The sequence below is a fragment of the Lucilia cuprina genome, chromosome 4 (assembly GCF_022045245.1).
Source record: "Lucilia cuprina isolate Lc7/37 chromosome 4, ASM2204524v1, whole genome shotgun sequence".
In the NCBI taxonomy this organism is placed as follows: Eukaryota; Metazoa; Arthropoda; class Insecta; order Diptera; family Calliphoridae; genus Lucilia; species Lucilia cuprina.
The window spans coordinates 99,708,476-99,730,412 of NC_060952.1; the positions used below are offsets into that span (position 1 = coordinate 99,708,476).

The 21,937-nt window shown below is 27.3% G+C and overlaps 1 protein-coding gene across 1 annotated transcript; it reads right to left on the minus strand.

Annotated features, from left to right (window-relative positions):
* Nucleotides 1–452: 452 nt before the first annotated feature.
* Nucleotides 453–21,010, minus strand: LOC111690251 (helix-loop-helix protein delilah). The gene is made up of 2 exons (XM_023452703.2): nt 19,823–21,010; nt 453–2,201 (listed from the first exon to the last, which is right to left on the minus strand). Exon 2 carries the CDS (start codon nt 2,176–2,178, stop codon nt 982–984), a length of 1,197 nt encoding a protein of 398 aa, XP_023308471.2. The 5' UTR covers nt 2,179–2,201; nt 19,823–21,010; the 3' UTR covers nt 453–981.
* Nucleotides 21,011–21,937: the final 927 nt, after the last annotated feature.

Below are 21,937 nucleotides of genomic sequence, written 5' to 3' on the forward strand. Positions count from 1 at the left end.
TTTAATTAATATTTTAAAATGAATAAAAGACTTTTAATTAAATTTTTAACATAAAAAATATATAATTTTATTTTTTTTATTTCAATAAAAAAAATTTATTTTTAACAATTTATTAAAGAAAATTTTAGAAAAGAATGATATTGCAGGTGTAAGTAGCTTTTAAAAATTTATTTCATTTTTTTACAGATATACATATATAAAAAAAAGATTAAAACTAATTATCTGAATAATTTTTAGATACAGTCTAAAGATCTAAGAGATTTACTTAAAATATAAACGAGATTTGTTTTATGACACAAGAGAATTCAGTTTTCAAAAGTTTTCTATACAAAAAAACTTTCATTTATTAAATATGTATTATTTTTGCATAATTATTTTTTATATTACTTCATAGAATTTATCAAATAATATAAAAAATAAATTTGCAAATAATTTCAAATGTTAGTGGATTTATTTTAATTATAATTATGAATAAATTAAAATCGAAAAATAAAGAAAAAAAGTTTAAACTCATTTAAAACATTTTTAACATAAACTAAATGAGAATTCGTAACACGTTTAACTTAATAGACAAATAAAAACATAAATAAACTTTTAAACAATATATAAAACGATGAAAATAATAAAATATGGAAGTTCAAACTAATGTGAGGTAAAAACTATACACTTAAAACAAAAAAATACTAATTTAAATTAATTTATAGCAAGAAAGAAACAAGAGGCTAAAAGTTAATTAACAAATTATTCGATAATTACATACATACATACTTTTTAAGCAATACGTTAAAATAATTATTATTAAAAACAAAAACAAATTTAATAAAAAGAAAAGCTTTTTCTTAAATGGAAAGCAAACTATTATCTAAACTTTTGGGGAGGTTAACGTACAATTCAAATTGTTTTAAATTAAAAATTGATCAAAAATCTTAAAATAATTTTCTTAAAATTTACACTTAAAACAATATGGAGAATTTTTAAAAGTCACGTTAGAAATAGATCCAAAGCGGATTGTTCGTTAAATTCGGTGTGAAATAAATCAAAAGCATTAAATGGCTCTAGATTCATTAGAGGACTGATGCAGGAGGAAGGTGGTATAATGGGATCTACGGACAAACTTAATGCATCAGCAGCAGGTTCCATTAAACGTAAACTCAATTCTAAAGGATTTTCCAAAGTTTGCATTTCGGTAGGTGAGCATTCGTAGGGTTCGTTGCGGGTATTGCTGGTATTTTTCGTGGTCTGTAGAGGGCTAAGACAGCGTTCGGAAAGATTAAGAGACTCTCCATCAGATTCGAGCATTAAATTACTTAAATCTGACATGGAATTGTGGTGTTGTGGATGGCTATAGGTAAAGTGTTGGTTGGCTACGTTTTGCTCAAACATATATGAAGAATTCGAAATTGGCGAGGCCGAAGATTCGGAGGCGGAAGAGAGTGACGCATAGGCCGATGAAGCATTTGAAGCAGGAGATTCTTGATAATTATTGGGAATGGGTGAGGTTTGACATGCATTTTCAGTACTAGTTATTTTTTGTTTTTTCGCCGATCTTTTTGGTGTAGAAGACGTGGAAGATTTGCGTGAGTTGTTTGCAGGTTTTGTAGTTTTAGTATTTTTGTTATTTTTATTCGATTTTGAGGACTTTTCTTTTGTTTCCTTTACTACAGGTTCCAAATTTTCCTCAGTTATTGACATTTCTCTAACTCTGGGTTGAGTACATTCGTACAGTAAATCATAATCAGCCTCGTTGGGATTTTCTAAAGCCTCGGTTAAAAGTCCAATATATTTCATAGCCAGACGTAAAGTGGTAATTTTGGTTAGTTTCTCGTTAGTACAACCGGCATCTTCATTAGTTATACAGGGTGGAACACAAGTTCTTAAAGTCTCAAATGCAGTATTTATTTCACGCATGCGCGTTCTTTCTCTAGCATTAGCCGTCTTTCGTCGATATTTGCTTAAAGGAGCCGCTTTTGTTTTTGATTTACCACCCGTCAATGCACCATTTGTCGCCTGTGCATTCTTGTTGGCTCGACAATATTGGGTACTGTCTCTCGAGTTATTAAGGGACTCAGTTGAATTATCACTGGCATAGCCCTGGGAATCCAAACTGCTATTAGTCAAGATGTGCTTACGTTTCTGTCTCTGACGCAATGAATACTTTTCACTATCCATATTGGCCATTTAATCAATTTCGAGGGTTCTCTCTGTGAATAAATAAAAATAATTGATTTATATTTTTAATAATCATATTTATATCAAACGATTTAAATCAAATTCTTAATATTTAATTTATGACAATTGCATTAAAAAACACTTTGAATAATAAAACACAAAAAACAATAAAAATAAACTGATACAGGTACGAAAATAAAAATTCAGTTATGAAAAAAAAAAACACAACGTGGGTGTGCAAATTGGTTCAATATTTTTTTTGTACTTTTGTCTCAGTAATATTTACATAAAAATCTCTGAATACTTAAAGTCTGTATTAAACGAAACGTAAACGAATGAATGTTTAAATGATTGAATGCATACAAATGTTGTCAGACATCTATTCACACCTACTACTTCTACCATTGGCGCTCTCCAATCTCTTCCAAAGCCACACATGATCATCTGTGTTTGTCTTTAGAACATTATTTAGAGAGGGTTATATTCGAAATACTTAGGTAAGATTGTATATTTTGTTTACACTCCTTCCGTAAAGGTAGAGGGTGTTGTCAGTTTGTTATTTAGTTTGCAACATATTGTCATGAAATATAAATTATAAAAAAAAGTAATTTAGTAAATAATTTTTTTTTGCGAAATTTCCTTTTTGATCATAATTTTCCATTTTTCATTAAACTTATGCTGCAAAAATAACAACTAGCTACTTCTAAGGTCATTGCCATATCAAATTGAAATGTTTGCTCTTTAAAAAGTTTTAGAACCTCTATAGTAATAATTTTCCAGTGCATTTCAAACTTAACCAATACAAGTGCAAATTTCCTGTTCCTAGATCAATGTCATGTCAAAATTACAATATTGCCATCTCTTAAGAATTACACAGTAAACGGGTTATTTAAATGCAACTCTTTGTTAATTAATTTATTATAAACTAATTAAGATCTTTGCGATTAATGTATTTTTCTTTAATCTTATTTAGCATAACTTTTTATTTTATTTTACTAGATTACTACAAAAACATTTTTACTAATCTTTTCAAACAAATTTATTTTTTATTTGATTAAAATATCTTCCTCTGCCCACATTACAATTTCCCCTGTTGATTCAAACAAATTTAAATATTCGTTGTATATGTATACATTAACAATAAAAAAAATACTAAAAACAAAATTAACTAACCATGTTTAGAAATGTTTATTGTTTGTTTTGTTTCAAATTTAAACCATGATTAATGAAGCTTGAAATTTATGTTGATATATGATGAATATTGAAAGGGAGAAAGAAGAATCATACAAAAAGTAAACATAAAAAAAGTAATATTTAGAGAAGCCGAATATAACTTTGTCATAACACCGGAAATATTTGTATTAGTTTAATATTAATATAATTTAGGGTGCGCTTATAAATTAATTAAAAGTTTTTAATTGATGTTTTGATGGCATCGACGACATTTGAAATTAGTAAATATTAAACAAAACTACAACAATAAGTTAATCTATAAAAAATTAAAATTAACAAAATCAAATTATAAATACTGGCATTGTTTTTCATAAGACTTATAACCTATGACTCAATTATTTCTATGTCGTTTAATTTTTTTTATATAAAAAAAATTTAAAGAAAACGAAATTTTGTTTACACTTTATAATAAGAGTTCAATGTTTTATTTATTTTTTATTTAAATTACTAGTCACGTAATTGTTATACCATATAAATCAATTTTTTTTATAAATATCCATACTTAATCATACTTGTAAAACGATAAGAAAACATATAACAATTTAAAATATGTAATTATTTAAATAAAGACGTTGCCGATTAAATTTTATAAATATAAAAAATATTTTTGATAAAAAAAGATTTTTTTAATTTAGCAAATAATTAGGGTTCTATGGTTGAAACGAAAAGTGGACTTTTCGACTTTTTGCATTTTATGCAAAGTCAATTTTTTGACTTTTCGACTTTTTTTCATTCCGTTAAAAGTCCACTTTTAGAATTTTGTATTTTGTAAATAGTCGACTTTTTCCGACTTTTTCACTATTTTCGACTATTTTTTTACTTTTTCGGGTTTTCCGACTATTTTAGAGTTTTTGATTTTTTTCACTTTTTTAAAAAAATGGTCTAATTTTTTACTTTTTTCTACTTTTATTTACAAAGTCGACATTGCGACTTTTTTCGACTTTTATTTACAAAGTCGACTTTGCGACTTTTTCCATAGTCGAGTTATAGACTATTTTGGAACAAAACAAACCCCTCAATTCTTACGTTATTTAAATAACATATATATCACAGCTTATACTTTCATAATCGTTGAGAAACCTAAAATCGGTTAAGATTTGACAAATTAATATTGTAAATTAATATTTTCTAAATTATTTAATATTAATAAAATAATCAATTAAATTTTAATAAAATCTCCTTTAAATCCTTTATATAGCAAATTTCCTAATTTAAAAAAAGTATTCTTTCCAATGTATTCATCTACCAATTCCCTTTTACACTACACTCATAATATTCAAAAGTAACCGTTACATTTATTAATTACAACCTGGCAACTCTATTTATATGTCATCTCATCTTCATCTATGTATTTTCACACTACTCAGTTGCCGTCGTCTATTAAAAGTAAAAGTTTAATAAATCCGTGAAATTTTCGTAAGTTTATTGAAATTACTAATTACAAGTGTTAAATTAAATTAAAAAGTGCATAAACATATTAAATAAAGTGTTGGTAATATAGTTAAGGAAAAATATTTTGTGAAAATATGAAATTAAATGTTTTATTAACATATTAAAAAATTCTGCCAAATAATTGTGTGAAAATTTTAATGGAGTCCTAAATGTTCGTATGTGCTTTTGTTGTTTTCGTATTAGCGAAGGTGCTCCGGAGGCTCAAAAGTATTAGTGTTGTTGTTGTTAACACAGCCACGCAAATGTGGCAGTCTGTCACTAGGTGAGATGGTGAGTGCCGTTTGTTCAATGCTTATATACATGCGTACAGAATTGTTCTACATAGAGAATATATATGTTGTTGCTGTTGTTGGCAAAGTAAAAGGGCAGATAGTTTTTGTGAATATATATGTATGTATGTATGTATGTATGTATGTATGTATGTATGTATGTATGTATGTATGTATGTATGATTTTTGGTTAACCAAAGGGTTGTATGAGAAGAAGTCATTAATACGATAGTGTAAGTGTTCGTGTGTGTTTTTGCTGTTTTTTGTATTATGTGCTCCCAGAATCTTTAAAGTTGTTGTTGTTAAAACAACACGCTAATGTGGCAGTCTGTCTGTTTAGCTATATGGTTAGTGGGTTAGTCAGTGCGACTGTGCGTCCGTCATTACGTGAGATGGTGAGTGCTGTTTTTTCAATGCTTATGTGCATGCGTGTAGAATTGTTCTACTTAAAGAATATTTATGTTGTTGTTGTTTTTGCTGTCAAAGTAGAAAGGAAATAGGTTTTGTGTATATCCATTCATATGATTGTTGGTGAATCAAAGGGTGTTAGGAGAGAATGACATTTATGAGCATATTGTTGTTGGTTTTATTTATACAAAAACAATAGACAAATGATTTAGTGAGTTAACAGAAATGAGAGCAAAACACGGAATCATTGACATATTACTAGCAAGGGAGTGAGTGAGGTGGTATAAGGATACATATAAGTAAAAACAAGTCTTTTGTATAGAAATGTTTAGATGTGTGCATGTTTGTATGTTAAAATGACAGTACGATTTATAGGGCAAGCAATTTTTGGCAGTTTTTGTAATTATGGTTTTAATAAATTAAGTTAAATTTTAATAAAAATCGTGATCGCAGCGCGTGTGCTAATAAAATTTAAATTAAATAAAAATTAAGAAAAAATGTATATATAAAAATTAAAATCTAAAGAAAAAAATAAAAATATAGCAAGGAGCTTAAAAAGTTTTCCAATATATGTAGTTTTGTTGTTTTTGTGTTAAAAGAAAAAATTAAAAAAATAAAATAAGCAAAAAGAAGCATTTCCTTTATTAAAGTCTTTAGTTGTTTGTTTGTTTTGCAATTGCTTCTTTTATCTTGTCAGTTTGTTTTGTTTTTTTGTTGCTTTTGTTAGTGTCATTGAAAAGACACTTTTATTAATAGCGAAATAGTGAAGTGTTTAATGAAGAAAAAAAGTTGAGAAAAGAAGAGCAAATAAGTTAAACAACAATCAGCATATTTGAAGTTTGGAATTAAGGTGAGTTTTTCTTGATTGCTTTTTATTTATTTTTGTTAAATAAATATATATTTTATAATTTTTCTAATTAAATTTGAAATTGAACTATACATTAATTTTCTAATTAAATGTTTATTAATAACGTGCTTGTTATGGTCTAACTAAGAAATTAAATAATGTACATAAGTGATAATGGATCCATAAACTTATGTTGAGTTTCTGGCTAAAAATAGATTTGGCAGTTAACAAGTTATGGTTAGTTTACTTAATTAATTTCCTGTTCTTATGGCTTCGTAATTTCAATAGTTATCACTTTCCTTCTTAAAACCTTCTTACTAAAACTAATTAACGAATTCCGGTTTAGATCTTTGCTAAAAATTCTAAATATTTGCACTTAAAACGATCATCTGGCATCTACCATCTCTTGTGACGAACATAGAAGAGAAAAATTTAATAATTTGGAAAATTTTTCGTTAATTTAAATATTTAAAGTGAAAAATTGAATTAAAAAGTTTTAATAAATGCATAAAATAAAAATCTAGCAACACAATTAACAAGCAAAATTAATTAAATATACAATTATCAAATGGACAAAAATCTGCTCAGTTCTTTTGTTGTATTTTGTACTTGCGAAGCCTACGGGTTGATTACACTGCCACAAACTTTGGCGTAATTTAGGGCAGTATGACTATATGTCACTTTGTACAAGTTTATTTGTACATGTGACCAAATAGGTTCTATTTAAAATGTTAGAAATGGGAGACAATTTTTGTGTTCTGCATATGATGGCCAATCATCAAATGATTGACTTATTACGAGCAAGGGCGGCATGAGGAGACAGTGGCTGACTATTAAACATGTATATTTTTTGTTGCTATTGTTGGCAAAGCCAAAAGGCAAACAATTTTGTGTGTACGCATACATGATGGCAAATCATCAAATGACAGTTTTATTTCAAGTTGTAGAGTAAAGAAGGGATGAGGTGTGTTGTTTATAGATAACTGACTGACTGGCTTACAAATTAATGTACAAGGTATTATTGTATGACATATTGTGGACAAGCATTTCTGACAGTCCATTTAATTATGTTTTTGGTTAAACAAATGTTTTGAAATCAAGTTAAAATCATATAAATCTTAATAAATAAAAAACGCGGTAGCAGCGCGAGTGACTTTCTTTAAATTAAATAAAAAATCTGAAAAAAGTAAAAGTTAATTTAAAAAGTTCTTTAATAGTTTTGTTGTTTGCTTGAAATTGAAATTGTTGCACAGTTTGCAATTGCTTTTACTCTTCATTTGCTTTTTTTTGTTTAGCTTTGTAGCTTTTCTAAGTGTCATTGAAGACACTACTATTAATAGTGAAGTGTTTAATCAAAGAATGATATTAAGAAAGGAATAGTAAACAAAGAAGAATCATGGAAGAGGTTAGGTTATGTCAGAATCTTATAGTTGGATAGATCTAAGCTACTGCTTTGAACATCATATTTGTTTTAACTCCAGTTTCGATATCAAACATTGTTAAATAATAGAGTTTGTTTAAAATCTTTTATAAAAACCTTTCTAAAATGAACATCTAATTGTTAAAGCTGTCATAGAACTAGTTCTGAGGGTGATAATTATAAAAAGTAAATAATCGATATCAACTTCTTTTGTTAAAAAGCTAATTGATGGTTTTCAATCTTCACTAAATAACGAAAACATTCAAATTATTAATCAATTTTTAAAAATTATTTAATTATAAACCGCTTATTAAAATAAATGCAAATATTTTGTTTGCAATATTTAAAATAAATATATGCATTTCGTCACCGAAACAGTAAAAAAAATGTTGTCTTTGTTAGGATTTAAAATATTATTTTATTTATGAACTCATTCTGAGTCATTCGTCATCTTCTAATTTGTCGTTATTATTTTTTTAAGGCTTGAGGAGGAGTAAGAATATTAATTTTAAGTCAATGTTAGAATTCTCATTAATATTAAATAGAATGTCATATTAGAGATTAACAAATATTGTCAAAACATTTCAAGTGTTAGAAACATTTTGAATTACCTTCAAAATTTACTACATTTAAGACCATTTACCATTTGTGCCTGGCGCTGTGATTGAAATTTTACTTTCAGATTTTGCTAATTTACACTTTAAGTATTTATTTCAACTTGAAACTTTTAATTACTAATCTTTTTTTTTGTACTTCAAAAAAATTCGCTCTCAATTGTTAAAAATGTTGGCTATTTCATTATCTACTTATTAAATGTTTTTAATTTTAAAAATATAAAATTCTTTTTTTTTTTTATTTTTGAACAAACTTATCACAAATATAAAATCATAAAATGACATGTTTTTTTGTTAAAAAACAGCGAAAAAATAAATTTATTATTAATAATTCAAGTCCTTAAAAGGTGAAAAACGAAACCAAAAATATAATATACAATCGCAATAAAATACAAACAGCCACTAACTAAAAGTATCAATTGATTAGTGTTTTCATTTTGGTTTCATTTTCAATGGATAAAATTGTTTTTCTTCATGTTTTCGTTTTTATTTTTTGAAGTTTTCTCACGGCACTTTAATACGTTGTAATTAGCTGGATATATTTTATATTAGAAAAAAATATATATAGTTTTCTGGGGGTCTTTTGTTGTAATCAATATTATTTCTTATTGTTGTTGTAAAAACCAAATAATATTTAATACAGCTGTTTAGAGACTCTTAACTAAACGTATAGATTACAACTGGCTTTTCTTATTAAATATGATGGTATTTCCAATAACATTTCAAAATAAATAACAAAATATGGATGACATTGTTTTTGGTCAATTCTAGTTTGGGGGTGCTGACTGACGACGACTGGCTACTTGATCACTTTAAGCAGTACACCATAATTGTGCAGTATGGTGGTCATTTATTGTGTTAACCTTTGTATTACTTGTGGTGGTTGATTGCAAGTTTCTATTTAAGCTTTCATTAAGTTGTATAAAAAAAGTATTCAATTTTTGTGATTTGTAAGACATTTTTTTAAAGGCATTTAATGTTTTACTTGAAAATCTCAACATGCGTTTTTGTTGTTGTTGTTTTTGATACTTATTTTTGTTAAGTATACTTATTGGTAAAGTAGCCAACCATAGTTATACTTAGTTGGCAGTTATTGTGGTGGTGATAAGTATCCTTGACTTACTTATGCCAAAGATGGCATATAATATGTTACTAGTTACATGTGATTCTTCTGACGCTCTATGGACTGGACTTTACAATTACGACTACAACTTACTACACATATACAGTACTTGTGATTAAGCAGTGTTTCTTAAATTGCAATTTAGGTTATTGGCTTTTTACGCAGATTTTTTTAAATTTATGTATTTGGGCATTAATTTTTTGAGTTTTTTGATATTATATTTTTTTTTTAATTTTTCTATTGATATAAAATATATATTATTTAGAAAAAAATGGAAATTTTATTAGAAATGCAATTTCTGGTAAAAAATTAAACTGTTTAAAAAGATTTTTGATCAAAATTAAATTTAGGATGAAAATATGATTCATTACAAAAAAATATTTTTTTACGAAACATTTTTTTTTTAATTTATTGGTGAAGTTGAAAAATATGTTCTTCATCTGAGAAGTTATTCTGAATCTGCTGAATGTAGAACCATTACTGGGGTTCAATATAAGTTCTAGCAGGATAAAAATCTATCAACAGTTAATATAAAAGAAATATTTAATCTAGCTTTGCCAATAAATGAAAAAATAAGGGAATATGAAAACTAGAGTTCTATAAATCGACTTTCAAATAATCGAAAAAATCGATTTTTTTCGGAAAAAGTCGAAAAGTCGACTTTGTTAATAAAAGTCGAAAAGTCTGAAAGTCGATAAGTAGAAGAAGGTCGATAAGTCGAAAAAAGTCAAAAAAAGTCGAAAATTTTAAAATTGTGAAAAAAAGTCAAAAACTCTAAAATAGTTGGAAAAACTCGAGAAAAGTAAAAAAATAGTCGGAAAAATAGTCAAAAAGTCGAAAAAATCGAAAAGTTGGAAAAAGTCGAAAATTGTAGAAACAAGTCAAAAATAGTCGAAAGTTTTAAAAAAGTGGAAAAAAAGTCAAAAACTCTAAAATAGTCGGAAAAACTCGAAAAATGTCAAAAAATAGTCGAAAAAATCGAAAAGTTGGAAAAAAGTAAAAAAAAGTCGAAAAGTAGAAAAAGTCAAAAAAAGTCGAAAAAAAATCGAAAAGTCGGAAAAAGTCGAAAAATCGACTATTTATAAAATACTTATAGTCGAAAAGTCGACTTTAAATTAAATGAAGAAAGTTGAAAAGTCGACTTTTAACTAAATGAAAATGCGACTTTTCGTTTCAACTATAGAAGCCTAATGAAAACACTTATTTGAAGACAAAAAAATAGCCTTTTGTAAATCCATAAATTATGTCCAAGCAGATTTGGAGTTTGAACCACTGTGCTCCGCCGGTAAGACCCTAATAGAACATGTTAAATTATAATGGTTCGTTTTTATGTTATGTTTGCACTTTGTCGAAATCATTTAAGAATCTCTGTTTCGATATGATTGAAGTAAATATTTGCTAGATATTTTTTATGTTGGATGTTTGTTTGTTTGATTTTTTTTCATAAATTGTTTTTTAGTATGTCACATTTGTTGTCAGTCAAACGACACTTAACAGGAAAGTTATATTTCCTATTATAGCTTCAAGTTAATTTAAAGTTTTTCATTTTTAGACATTTGCGATAGGTTTGCTTTTTTTTGGTCTCTATGCCACTAAGTATTTCTGTCTTATATATTATACAAGAACAAATAAACACTTTATCAGACAGTGGTCGTAATATAAAGTCTTTGAATGAACCGAAATTACTTTAATTTACACTGTTTATGCTCAAAAAATTTCATTCGTTCAAGATTATTCTTAAAATTTAAAATTTTATAAAAGTGTGGATACTTAATCAAATAAGTTTTTCGGTAAAATGATATGGTGGCAGTAAGATTTTTTATTGTATTCTTTTATTTCGCACTTCTTTTCTTTTGATAATATTAAGGTAAGAACAGGTAGATACATATCATTAACAGTAAAAACATTTAATAAGTGAATAAGCTTTGAAAACTATTAAATTCATGGAGACAAGCTTAATTATATGCAGAAGTACAAGATTTTAGCTTCTTTAGCTGAAAGACCCCGTGCTGAAACAAGTTCAATTCCTGCCTAATGGTTTCTTAAAACGTATAAAGCTTTTCAGTGTTTCAACTTAGCCTGACCCTTTATTATCCTCCAAAGAGCATAGTTTTTACTGTGCATTTTTTCCAAATTGCTGTTTTTTGTTTTGTAAATATTTTCTGGTTGGATGCTTTAAACGCTTTTACGCTTTTAGTATGTCAGTTGTGGCAGTACAAACTGATAGTGAGTAGCAGTAGCAGTGGCAATGACGACGTCAGTACAGAAAAAAAGCAAACAAAACAAAATATATGGAAAAAGTTTAACATTTTAATGCCATTATTTGCAATAGTTTAATGCAAGATTTAAGTTACTTGAAACTTTAGAAATTCATACGAGTTTTTTACTTTAAAATAGTTAATGTTATTTTTCTTGTTGTACTCTCGTATATGATACAATATATCGTTCACATAAATCCACACTTGAACATTATAGTGTGTTGATTGCTGTCGTTCCTTTTGGTCCACACATGAAGGAAAAAAAGCAATACAACTTGCTGTAGTAGCACGAGTGTGTGTGGTAAAGTTTTAAGAAAAACTCTTAAAATTTTGTTTAAATATAATTTTTTCTTCCTTATATTCTTATTGGCAAAAATCACTAAAATAAGGAACAAAAAAATTATTGGCAACAATAACGAAATATAGGTTAACCATGCACTTTATTGTGTTATTGGCTTTCCGCAGCTACAAACTCAAAAAAAAATTTTAAAGATAAAGAAAAAGTAGTAGAAGAAGTAATAAGAGACAAAAAAGTAATAGAATTTGGTAAATTGTAAAAGTTTTATAAATAAATAAAAAAACATTACTATTGAATAAAAACAAAAACTTTTCGTTTAAACAAATAACTAATATAGAAAAAATGAGTTGACTGCTGCTTTAAAGTATAGCAAAATAATAAAAACTACATTAACATTTTATATTGCTAATTTCTCAACGAACTAAAGTTAACTTTTGCAATATAAAACTATCAAATTTATAGGTTTATTTATGAAAAAACTATCTATAAACATATTTAAGGGTCAGGTCAAGTATTTAAGATAATATTTACTTCTTTAGTACTTCAATCAAATAGTTTTGAGTTAGAAATATCATTAAATAATTTAAGATTCATTTATTATTTTATAGCATAGTTATAAAAAGTTTATACAAACTTTACGACCTGTAATGTACTACGGAATAACTAATAAATGTCATTCTTCGCTATTAGGAGTTATAAAGAAATTTGAAGAGGACAGTGATGTTGTTGAAGTGATTGTCAAACGGTTGAATATATGAGTTTAAATTATTAGGTTTGATAAAGCAAAATAAACTCTATTTTGTAATTGAAAATCCTTTAAACTAAATTTTATAATTTTTCTTATAATGCTTTAAAGTACAAACAAATTTCAAGTGATATGCATATAAATGTCACGTGCCATTGAAAATAATACTAAAATCCAGAACATTTCTTAAGTACGAAATAAAAATGTTAGTAACCATGTCAAAGCCATTAACATTCGTAAGAGATTAACAATATCCTAAAGTAGCAAATCATGTGACAATAATCAAAATTTCTATGTGTGTTCAAAACGTAGCAAGTACATGTATGTAATTTCCAACTAAATCAAGGTGATACAAGACACTTAAATACATACATACATACAAATAATATTACATGTAAATGCGTAAAATAAGAATCATTTTGCATTCATTAATTTATTTTAAAATTACCTTAAGGCACTAAGTTATATAATATGAACTATAAGAGCATTGTCTTGATATGTTGTACCTTTTCGATTATAGAATATCTTGAAAGAAACAGCACTTAAATTAATAATGCCTAAAATGTCTACGTACATTTTACAAGTAATTACAATCAATTTTATTTTCATTTCATTATAAATATTTCAGGATACTCGTTGTATTCGTACAAGAATTATATAAAATATACTCATATATTCATTCATTCATATATTCATACGTACATAGGTACATACATACGATCATTATTATTTTGTTGTTTTGTTGGCAGTATAAATTTAATTAAAAACCATTCTGCAAAGTACTTTCCATGTCAGATAATATCCATGCAATTAAGTCGAGTTGAAATGAAATCCTACCACACACATACAATTACATACATAAATGAATATATGTATGTATATAGTCATAAGGATAAACATTTGAACACGTATACATACATACGTATTTACACATGTATTGTATGAAATGTTCCAAAAAATAACGCATACATATGTATATCTAACTACACATACTGGCTCATTCATGGATTCCCTACAAATCAACATGTTCATACCAAATTACTTGAATGAACAAAATACGGAATCGTATGTAGTATTTTTGAAAAATCACTCTCACATACTTCCTACACAAACATACATACATATATAAATACATATTAAATTTTGTATGCAATAATATGAAATTGCATGCTTGTTTTATGTACAAATGAATGATTCATTGTCCTGACGTTGTTGATAAAGTTGGTAGTTAAAATTTTGCAGAAACACTTACAACACCAACAACTAAATATTGAAAACATATAGAAATGCTGAAAATAAAACCTAAAATTGATATGTACATTAAAGACTAGACTCGTTTGAATTCAATTCATTGTAAAAATTTCCACAACACCTGATAACAGGCGAAAGAGCTTAATATGTATGTTTACCTTAACACGCCACTACTATATCCTGTGATCGAAATAATCTTGTTCCACCTCTTCCGCTTGACTACATACAACCTCCTCATTTGGCTGAATTCGTGTAAGGATTAAGAAAGTATTCAAAATGCGCTAAAATACAAATTTCCTTTTCAATTATCAACAACGACTAAATATGTTGGGTTTTCGAAAATTACAGCCGTGTTGCTATTAGTGTTGGCAACAACTTTAAAAACTAAAATCAAACAAAGATATTATCCTTCTTCGAAATTTGGTAGTTGAATGTAAGTAACATTTTTTATGTAAAGGGTGACCACAATTAAATATGGATAGAATTAAAATTGAATATTTTTTTTAAATCTTATGTCTTACCAAGATGGCATATACTGACGTTTTAAATCGTGATCGAATTATTCTATTCGGGAAAAGTCAGAAACAAAATACATCCTTCCTAATGAAACCCCTCTTGTTGAGTGTCAAAATATGGGCTTAAAGAGAGGTTGGCTCGAGATTCCTTTCCTTCTATATATTAATTAGATTTATTTATCTGAGTTCTTAAGTTTTTTATATTAAAATGCTTTCATGTTTGGATTCAATCAAAGTCCATAAAAAAGATATCTAGAAACATAGTTCCACTTTACACACAACTAGATATTTACATTCCAGTCTCTCAAAAATTTCGACAACATCTAAAAGGAACCTGCCTTTACTCGCACACAAACACAAGTTACCAACATCATTGTTCAATGTTTGCATGTAGTCGTTATTGTGGCTTGTTATTAAATATTTTGTTTGTTTTTGTTTTTAACATTCATGTCAACGTCAACCAAAATTAAGTTTCGTGTAAATTTCTTCGCAATTTCTATCGAAAAATTAAACAATGAACGATAAAATCCAAAATACTTCCTGTGCCCGGGAAGAAGCAAAAAATAAAACGAAGAAGAAAGTTAAAATGAAAAAAATACACAATTTCCTTCCTTTTAAGTTTCCTAAGTGACTTCCTAGCTTGTTTACTTTCTTGCTTGTGTGCTCGTGTGGAGTGTGTGCTCCACGATATCTGGGATAATAATGGTTGGTAGAAATAAAAGTTGAAAATGCCAAAAAGAAAACACCTCTCGTATCGTGGTATCAAAAACACATCAATGTTCTATAACTAATGAGACTAAGTTTGTCTACCCGTCCGTTTGTATGTTTTGTTGGGGGATTTTATTTTTTTTCATTTGGTATTGTATTCCCGGGGTGGGTGTCAATATTGTTGAGGTGTAGTTGTGTTTTTGTTTTCAAGTTAATTTTGTCTTTATTTTGTTCATATACATATGTAAATTGTACGGATGTTTGCTAATATACATGCTACACTTCTTCCTACAATTATTAAAATATATGTATGTATAAATGTCTATATAAAATGTTGTCTATTGCGTTTAAAATATAAATAATTTATATGCAAGTGCATGCATATGAGAGCAAATATTTTAGGCTGTCCCCTTAAATAGATTATTGTAACAAATTAAAAAAAATCATTTGCTAAGATAGCTGAGAACTTTTATTCTTTTATAACCGAACAAAAAAATGATCTTCCAAAGAAGCGAAAAAGAAGTAGAATTTGTTATTATTTAGAAATATTGAAAAAGACCTGTATATTTTAAGGCTTGTCATAGGAGGTATGTTTTTTTTATTTGAGTCCTAAGTAACTACTTCAGAAGTCATAGTCAAGAAGTAATTTTTATATTTCTTTTGAAAACAAAATAAAAAGTTTCTTGGTATCATCCTAATCCCATGGATCTTTATACGCAATCTATTTAGTTTTACTCTATGGTACTGGCAAATTGTTGTAGGTATGTTGTTGTAGTTTTTATTTTCATTTTGTCGGCGTGGCGTATTTCTTGGTTTTAATCACATGCAATTTGCTAAAGCAAGAGCAAGTGCAAATTTGTAGCCACTTTTAACACAAACAGAAAAAAAAAACAACAAAAGCCAAAATAACACAAAAAGTTAATTCATAAATATACTAACAATAACGGAAATTCAAAAAGAAAAAAATGGCATAAGCGGAGGAGGCATTGAAGGCTACGGCTTTACTGGTTAACTAACTCTGTCTGTCTGTCTGACTTGATATATACTTCATATAATAATGTTTCATTTACAAGTTCACATGTTGGTAATTGAGTATATGTGGATAAAGTTTGACTGTTGGTAATACACAAAACATACTCGTATTAGCAACAAGTACTCAAAATTCTATTTACTTAGCTTTACTCTATACATATGCACGGTTCTATTGTACAATTTACTAATACACTTACTCTTTACAAAACAATAACCATTCCTCTTTCTTTGCCATTCATAGATTTGCATTCATATAAAAAAAGGTTCTTAACACGTTCAAACATTCTTCCAACTTTAGTTTATCTTAAATAATATATTGTTATAAAAAATATAAAAAAAAGAGTTTATAAATTTAGTAGTTTTGGTAGTTTATGAAAATGCAGATTCAATGCAGACTCAATGCAAATAATATTTAAAAATAAAATAAAGTTTTCAAATTGAAGTGGAATATTTCTAAAACACCAAACAGCCATCATGTGGTGTAGGGGTAAATTAAATATGCATTCGTTTTAAGATGAAATTTTCAAAAACTTTGAAAATTAAAATAAATAAATATTGTGGGGAAAAAAGTTTTTTTTTTTTAAATATATTTTTAAACAAAGACAGTTAGAGAGTGTGATATATGTATAAATGGTTATTAAGTTAAACGTTTACAGTGTGGGGAATATTTTAATAAAAAGTGTTTATGATAGTTAGAAACTTTAAGGAGTCTTTGATGTTAAACAGACTTTAGCTTTCCTAATGGGTTAGGGCCTTTTTCATAAACATGTATCAAAGGTTTTTCGAACAAATTTTGATAAATGTTTATGAATAAGAGCCTTAGAGTTGCCCTATTGATTTAGTTTATACGGTCAGACCCAAATATATTCTAGAGTGAAAATTTTGTTATTATGTTACAAAGGATAATTTTTATTAATATTAGGAATACAGATGATCCCCATCTCAAAAATTGCGAAAAAAAAATAAATCGCTCGTAAGTCGTAAAGTCAACCGATAATGGCAATAAATATTAAGTTTTTCAAGATTGTAACTTTTCATTATTAAATGACTTAGACTATGTATACACGGTTGTTAGATCTTACAACGTTGGCAGTAAAATGTCTAATAATACTGTCAACTTACAAATTTTGTCTTGCAATATTTTCGGTAATGCTTTTTCTCACAACATTGCAAAAGAAAAATTGTAAGTTCAGACAATTGTTAGACATTTTCTGAACATTTTACTGACAAAGTAGTAAGATCTGACAACCGTGTATCACGGCTTTTAGGTATTTTAAAATAAGAAGCAAATGTCCTTTAAAAATAATCCACACTCATTGAAAAAAGGAAAGGATCAATTTAAATTGATTTAGTTTATTATTGGAAAATATGTAGAAAAAGATAATGCAAATTGTAATTATTTGACTTTCTACTCAATTTACTTTTATTAAGCGTTATATTTTCATTATAATATGATTGAAATTTATATAAAACTTTCTTATCGTCTTGTGTATTTATTGTGTGTGTATGTGTGTAACACTTTGAATTTTTTAAGAATAATGTATTTGTTCTTGAAACAATAAACCTACATAAATACATTCATATATGCATAACTAAGTTTATCCTTAAAGATGCAAGATAAAGCTCATACACTCACATAATCTTTAGTTCAGTACAATTCAAGTGCAAGTAAATGAGGAACATTTCTTTATACACTTGTGAGCGGGGGAAAATAAGTCTCAAGCTTAACGATACACAGAACTCCAATAATGATGCATAAATGTAATTCAAGATGAAGAATGAAGCAGAAGCAGTTTGTTATTCTTTATTTCATTAAGCTAAATACGTACATACATACATGCATATGTACGTGTAGAAATGTGTGGTAAGAAAGGAATTCATTTTTACTTCGAGTTTTCCAAGAGATTTTGTAAAAAAAACACTACCAAACAAAACACACACACAAGAATTAAAGAAAATTGTTTATTTTTCTCATTTCATTTTCTTTGCCAGTCGTCGTCAACTACATACCTCTTCCAGCAATGTCTTGTTGGTTGTTTTTTCATCTGCGCCTTGGTCTTGGCACTAGTTTCTCTAAATTTAGTTTTATACTCGTCGTAAACAAAGTTTTTTTTTTTCAATTTAAATAAATTTTTTATTTTTATGGTATTTTTGTATTAAATAATATTGTTGTTGTTTTCTTTTTTCTCAATTCCATAATGTTTTGTCGCTGTTTCGTTGTTGTTGTTTTTCTTTATTCTTTTAAAAAAAGTTAGATGGGGGCATATACACAATCATAAAATTTTTTGGCGTTTATTAAACATTTTTGGAAATTATTATTGGAATAAATATTCATGTGTGTGTTTGTATGTTAGTTTTGTTATTATTTGCCACGTTAATGAGATGGGAAAATTTCAAGAAAGAAAAACAACACACACAACAACAATATAAAAACAAACCTATATGTATATTTGATTTTTTAAAGTTTTTTTCAATTTAACTAAAGAACACTGAAGAAAATAATTTGATTATTAGGCGAAATTCTTTGGGAATATATAAACCCTTTATACAAATTATATGGGTACTTAAACAGCTTTTAGGTCCTTAAAGATAGTAAAGTAATTGATCAATAATTCAATCGAAAGTCGATTATAATAATGACTTCAGAAAGATAAAAATGCATCCCTCCTTTGACAAGTCAGAGTTATATTTTATTACTTTTTCACTTTTTTAATTTTTTCTTTATTTACGGAGTCTTAAAATAACTTTGTGTAGCGTATTATATGCTTCAAGAAGTTGAACTAAAAATTTTAATTATAAATTTGTTTTTTGTGGTTATTGTAAAAATATAACACGCCCAAGCTGGTAAATAAGAATTTTAAAAGAAAATTTACTCTGATAATAAGAAAAAGGCTTAAAAAGTAAATCTTAACTTATCATAATCACTTCTTATATAGCAACAGTTATAACTGTTTAGGTAGACTTTTGCATTGGACAGTTAAGTAAAATTGAACCTTCACTATTCGAAGCATTATAAAAATTTAGTGAATACATTATTATTATTAGGTTTCACCGGAATCTAGTAGTTTATCTGGGAGGATTCGAAAGTAGTCAGGGAATTAAAAATTTTGTGCAATTATTTTTCATTAATATATTGACCGAAATTCCAGTATTAGGTCTCAAATTTCATTAAAATTTTTCAATAATTTGCTCTACCCACAATATGTATATTTGTTGCCAATAGATCGTAATTTGTTATTATATATACAAACCAAACTTTAATATTCTATAGAGCTCGGTTCAAATAATCGTTGCTTACTAAAACCATTAACATAACTTTTTTTTTTGAAATTCCCAATTGGCCCTTTGAAGCTCCTTGTCGACCACATTTTAAAATCTTGTGTTTATTTTTCTAGTGTAATCCTAAGTATATTTAATGTTCATGCATAAACAATTTTTCAATTTCAGTTGTTGTTGCTGTTGTTATTTTACAATATTTACCTTAAGTTTTCATGAACCGGAAAACGTGATGTATATCCTTCCAATAAGATTTGTGAAAAACGTGGTTGATATCAAGTAATTTTTTACTAAATAAATTTCTGTGAAAGGAAAAACCTAAATTGGCTTAGATTTTATGTTGAATTAGATAAACAATCTGGATATTTTTAACCAAAACTTGTAAACATTTCACACTTTACAGGTAATTTGTCGCATTTATCTTTGGCACCAAATACAATATTTTTTATTCATTTCACTTTGCTGCTAAATTGTAATAATATTTTTTGTTTGCTTTTGTTAAATTATTTTTGTTTAATATGAGCAATTCTTTTTTTTCTTTCTAAAATTTGTCTTATTTAAGAATTTTATAAATTTTTTATTTCACTTTTAAGATGACACATCAAACTGATTTTTTCTTTAAAATTTTGTTGGTTTTTACTGAGAGGTAAAATATATCGAAATCTCAACTATACAAGGTTTATTATTAATTTTTTGTTGTTTTTTTTTTAACTACATAAAAATGAGTGCATTACTTTTTCCGCATTATACTCAACATCATCGAATCTTCATCATCATCATTGTGATTGTATTCTTTAGTTTCAAATATTCCCATACATAATTCTTTTGTTTTTATTTCCAAAAACAAAAATGCTTTTTTATTGTTGCTGTTTTATCACATTTATATTTCAATTGTTATTTTTGTAGTTTTTGTTGTTGATAATTTCATCTTCTCTAAGATTTAAGATTTTTTTGTTGACGAGCGATCGCATCTAAAAATAACAACCTTACGCGTCTCACATACAAATGATTCGAACGATTCTACTGATGCTGTTGCTGCTGCTCATTCCTTTTAGTTTTTGTGTGGCTACTAAATGTGTGTATATTTCTGCTTGTACACGGAGATTGAAGCAAAAAGAATCTTATTTATTGTCGTCTTTTTATTTATTTTTTGCTACTACTCAATGACAACAAAAACAAAACGGCGGCATGCGTTCAATATAATTTTTTTTCATACAATTTTTAATTCCCGGCATGCATGTGTTTTATTTAGTAGAGACCAAGTATCGTAAAGCACGTCCGTTAGCGAGGTTTGTCAAATTTGCACTGAATCCAAATGTATTAAAACTGATTGTATCGAGCACTTTGATATCAAACAAACAACAATAACAAACCACTTTTAGCCGAAGCCAATAAACGTACAAACAAATGTAAATGTATCCAAAACGATCATAGCCTCAATTTTCTATACAGTGTGCTCTTTATATCGTTGCGATGCCATGCGATCGGTGTGAGTGTTGAGCTACTCTGCTCTGAGTGTTGGTGCGCAATGCAGAGGCGCACACAAATATTGTTGTTACTTCGTTGAACAACACAATACAATCGATCGATGGATGGATGGTGGATTGTTGGATGTTGCTAACAAAATACGTTTCTATAATTTCATCGCATTTAAAATTTATATATGTTCTCTTGACGGTGTGATCAATTTAGCGTGTTTATTATATTTTGGTGGTTTATATATCTAGGTTTAAATGTAATTTTTTTTAAATTAACTGATCTTAATATCTGATTTTTCGGATCATAATTTGCTTCTGAAATTGTATATATTTTTAAGGAGAATTGTAAGCGTTTAGCTGAATGAATATCTCAAAATACTTAAAAACTTTAAAATAAAACTTTATGAACAATTTTTGAATTATTCATAACTTAACATTTAAGATCTCTAAAGGTATACACTAAAAATACATTGTGAACACCAAATCACTTATTGTTCATATCAGTAAGTACTTACAAGTGAGCTCAACTAATCCAGAACAGGAATACCACGTTACTAGTCTTTATGATTCCATGATCACTTAATCTAAATCAGAAGAAGAAAGCGAAAATGATTTTCGCAATTGGCCATTGATAATACATATGTATGAGATAACCTCTTCAATAGTCAACCTAGTTCTTTTCCCTTTAAGAGTTTCGTTTCTTATACAGTAATCCTAAGACTAATTTGGATTATTGTCGTCTTCTTTAAATTTTTAAGAAGAAAACAAAAAAAAGTTTCAAATTTGGTGATTTATTAATATGATCTATAACACAATTTGATCGAAAAACTATTCACTAAAC

Coding starts and splice junctions, on each gene's coding strand:
- LOC111690251 (XM_023452703.2), bottom strand. CDS start 2,178: ATGGCCAATATGGATAGTGAAAAGTATTCATTGCGTCAGAGACAGAAA.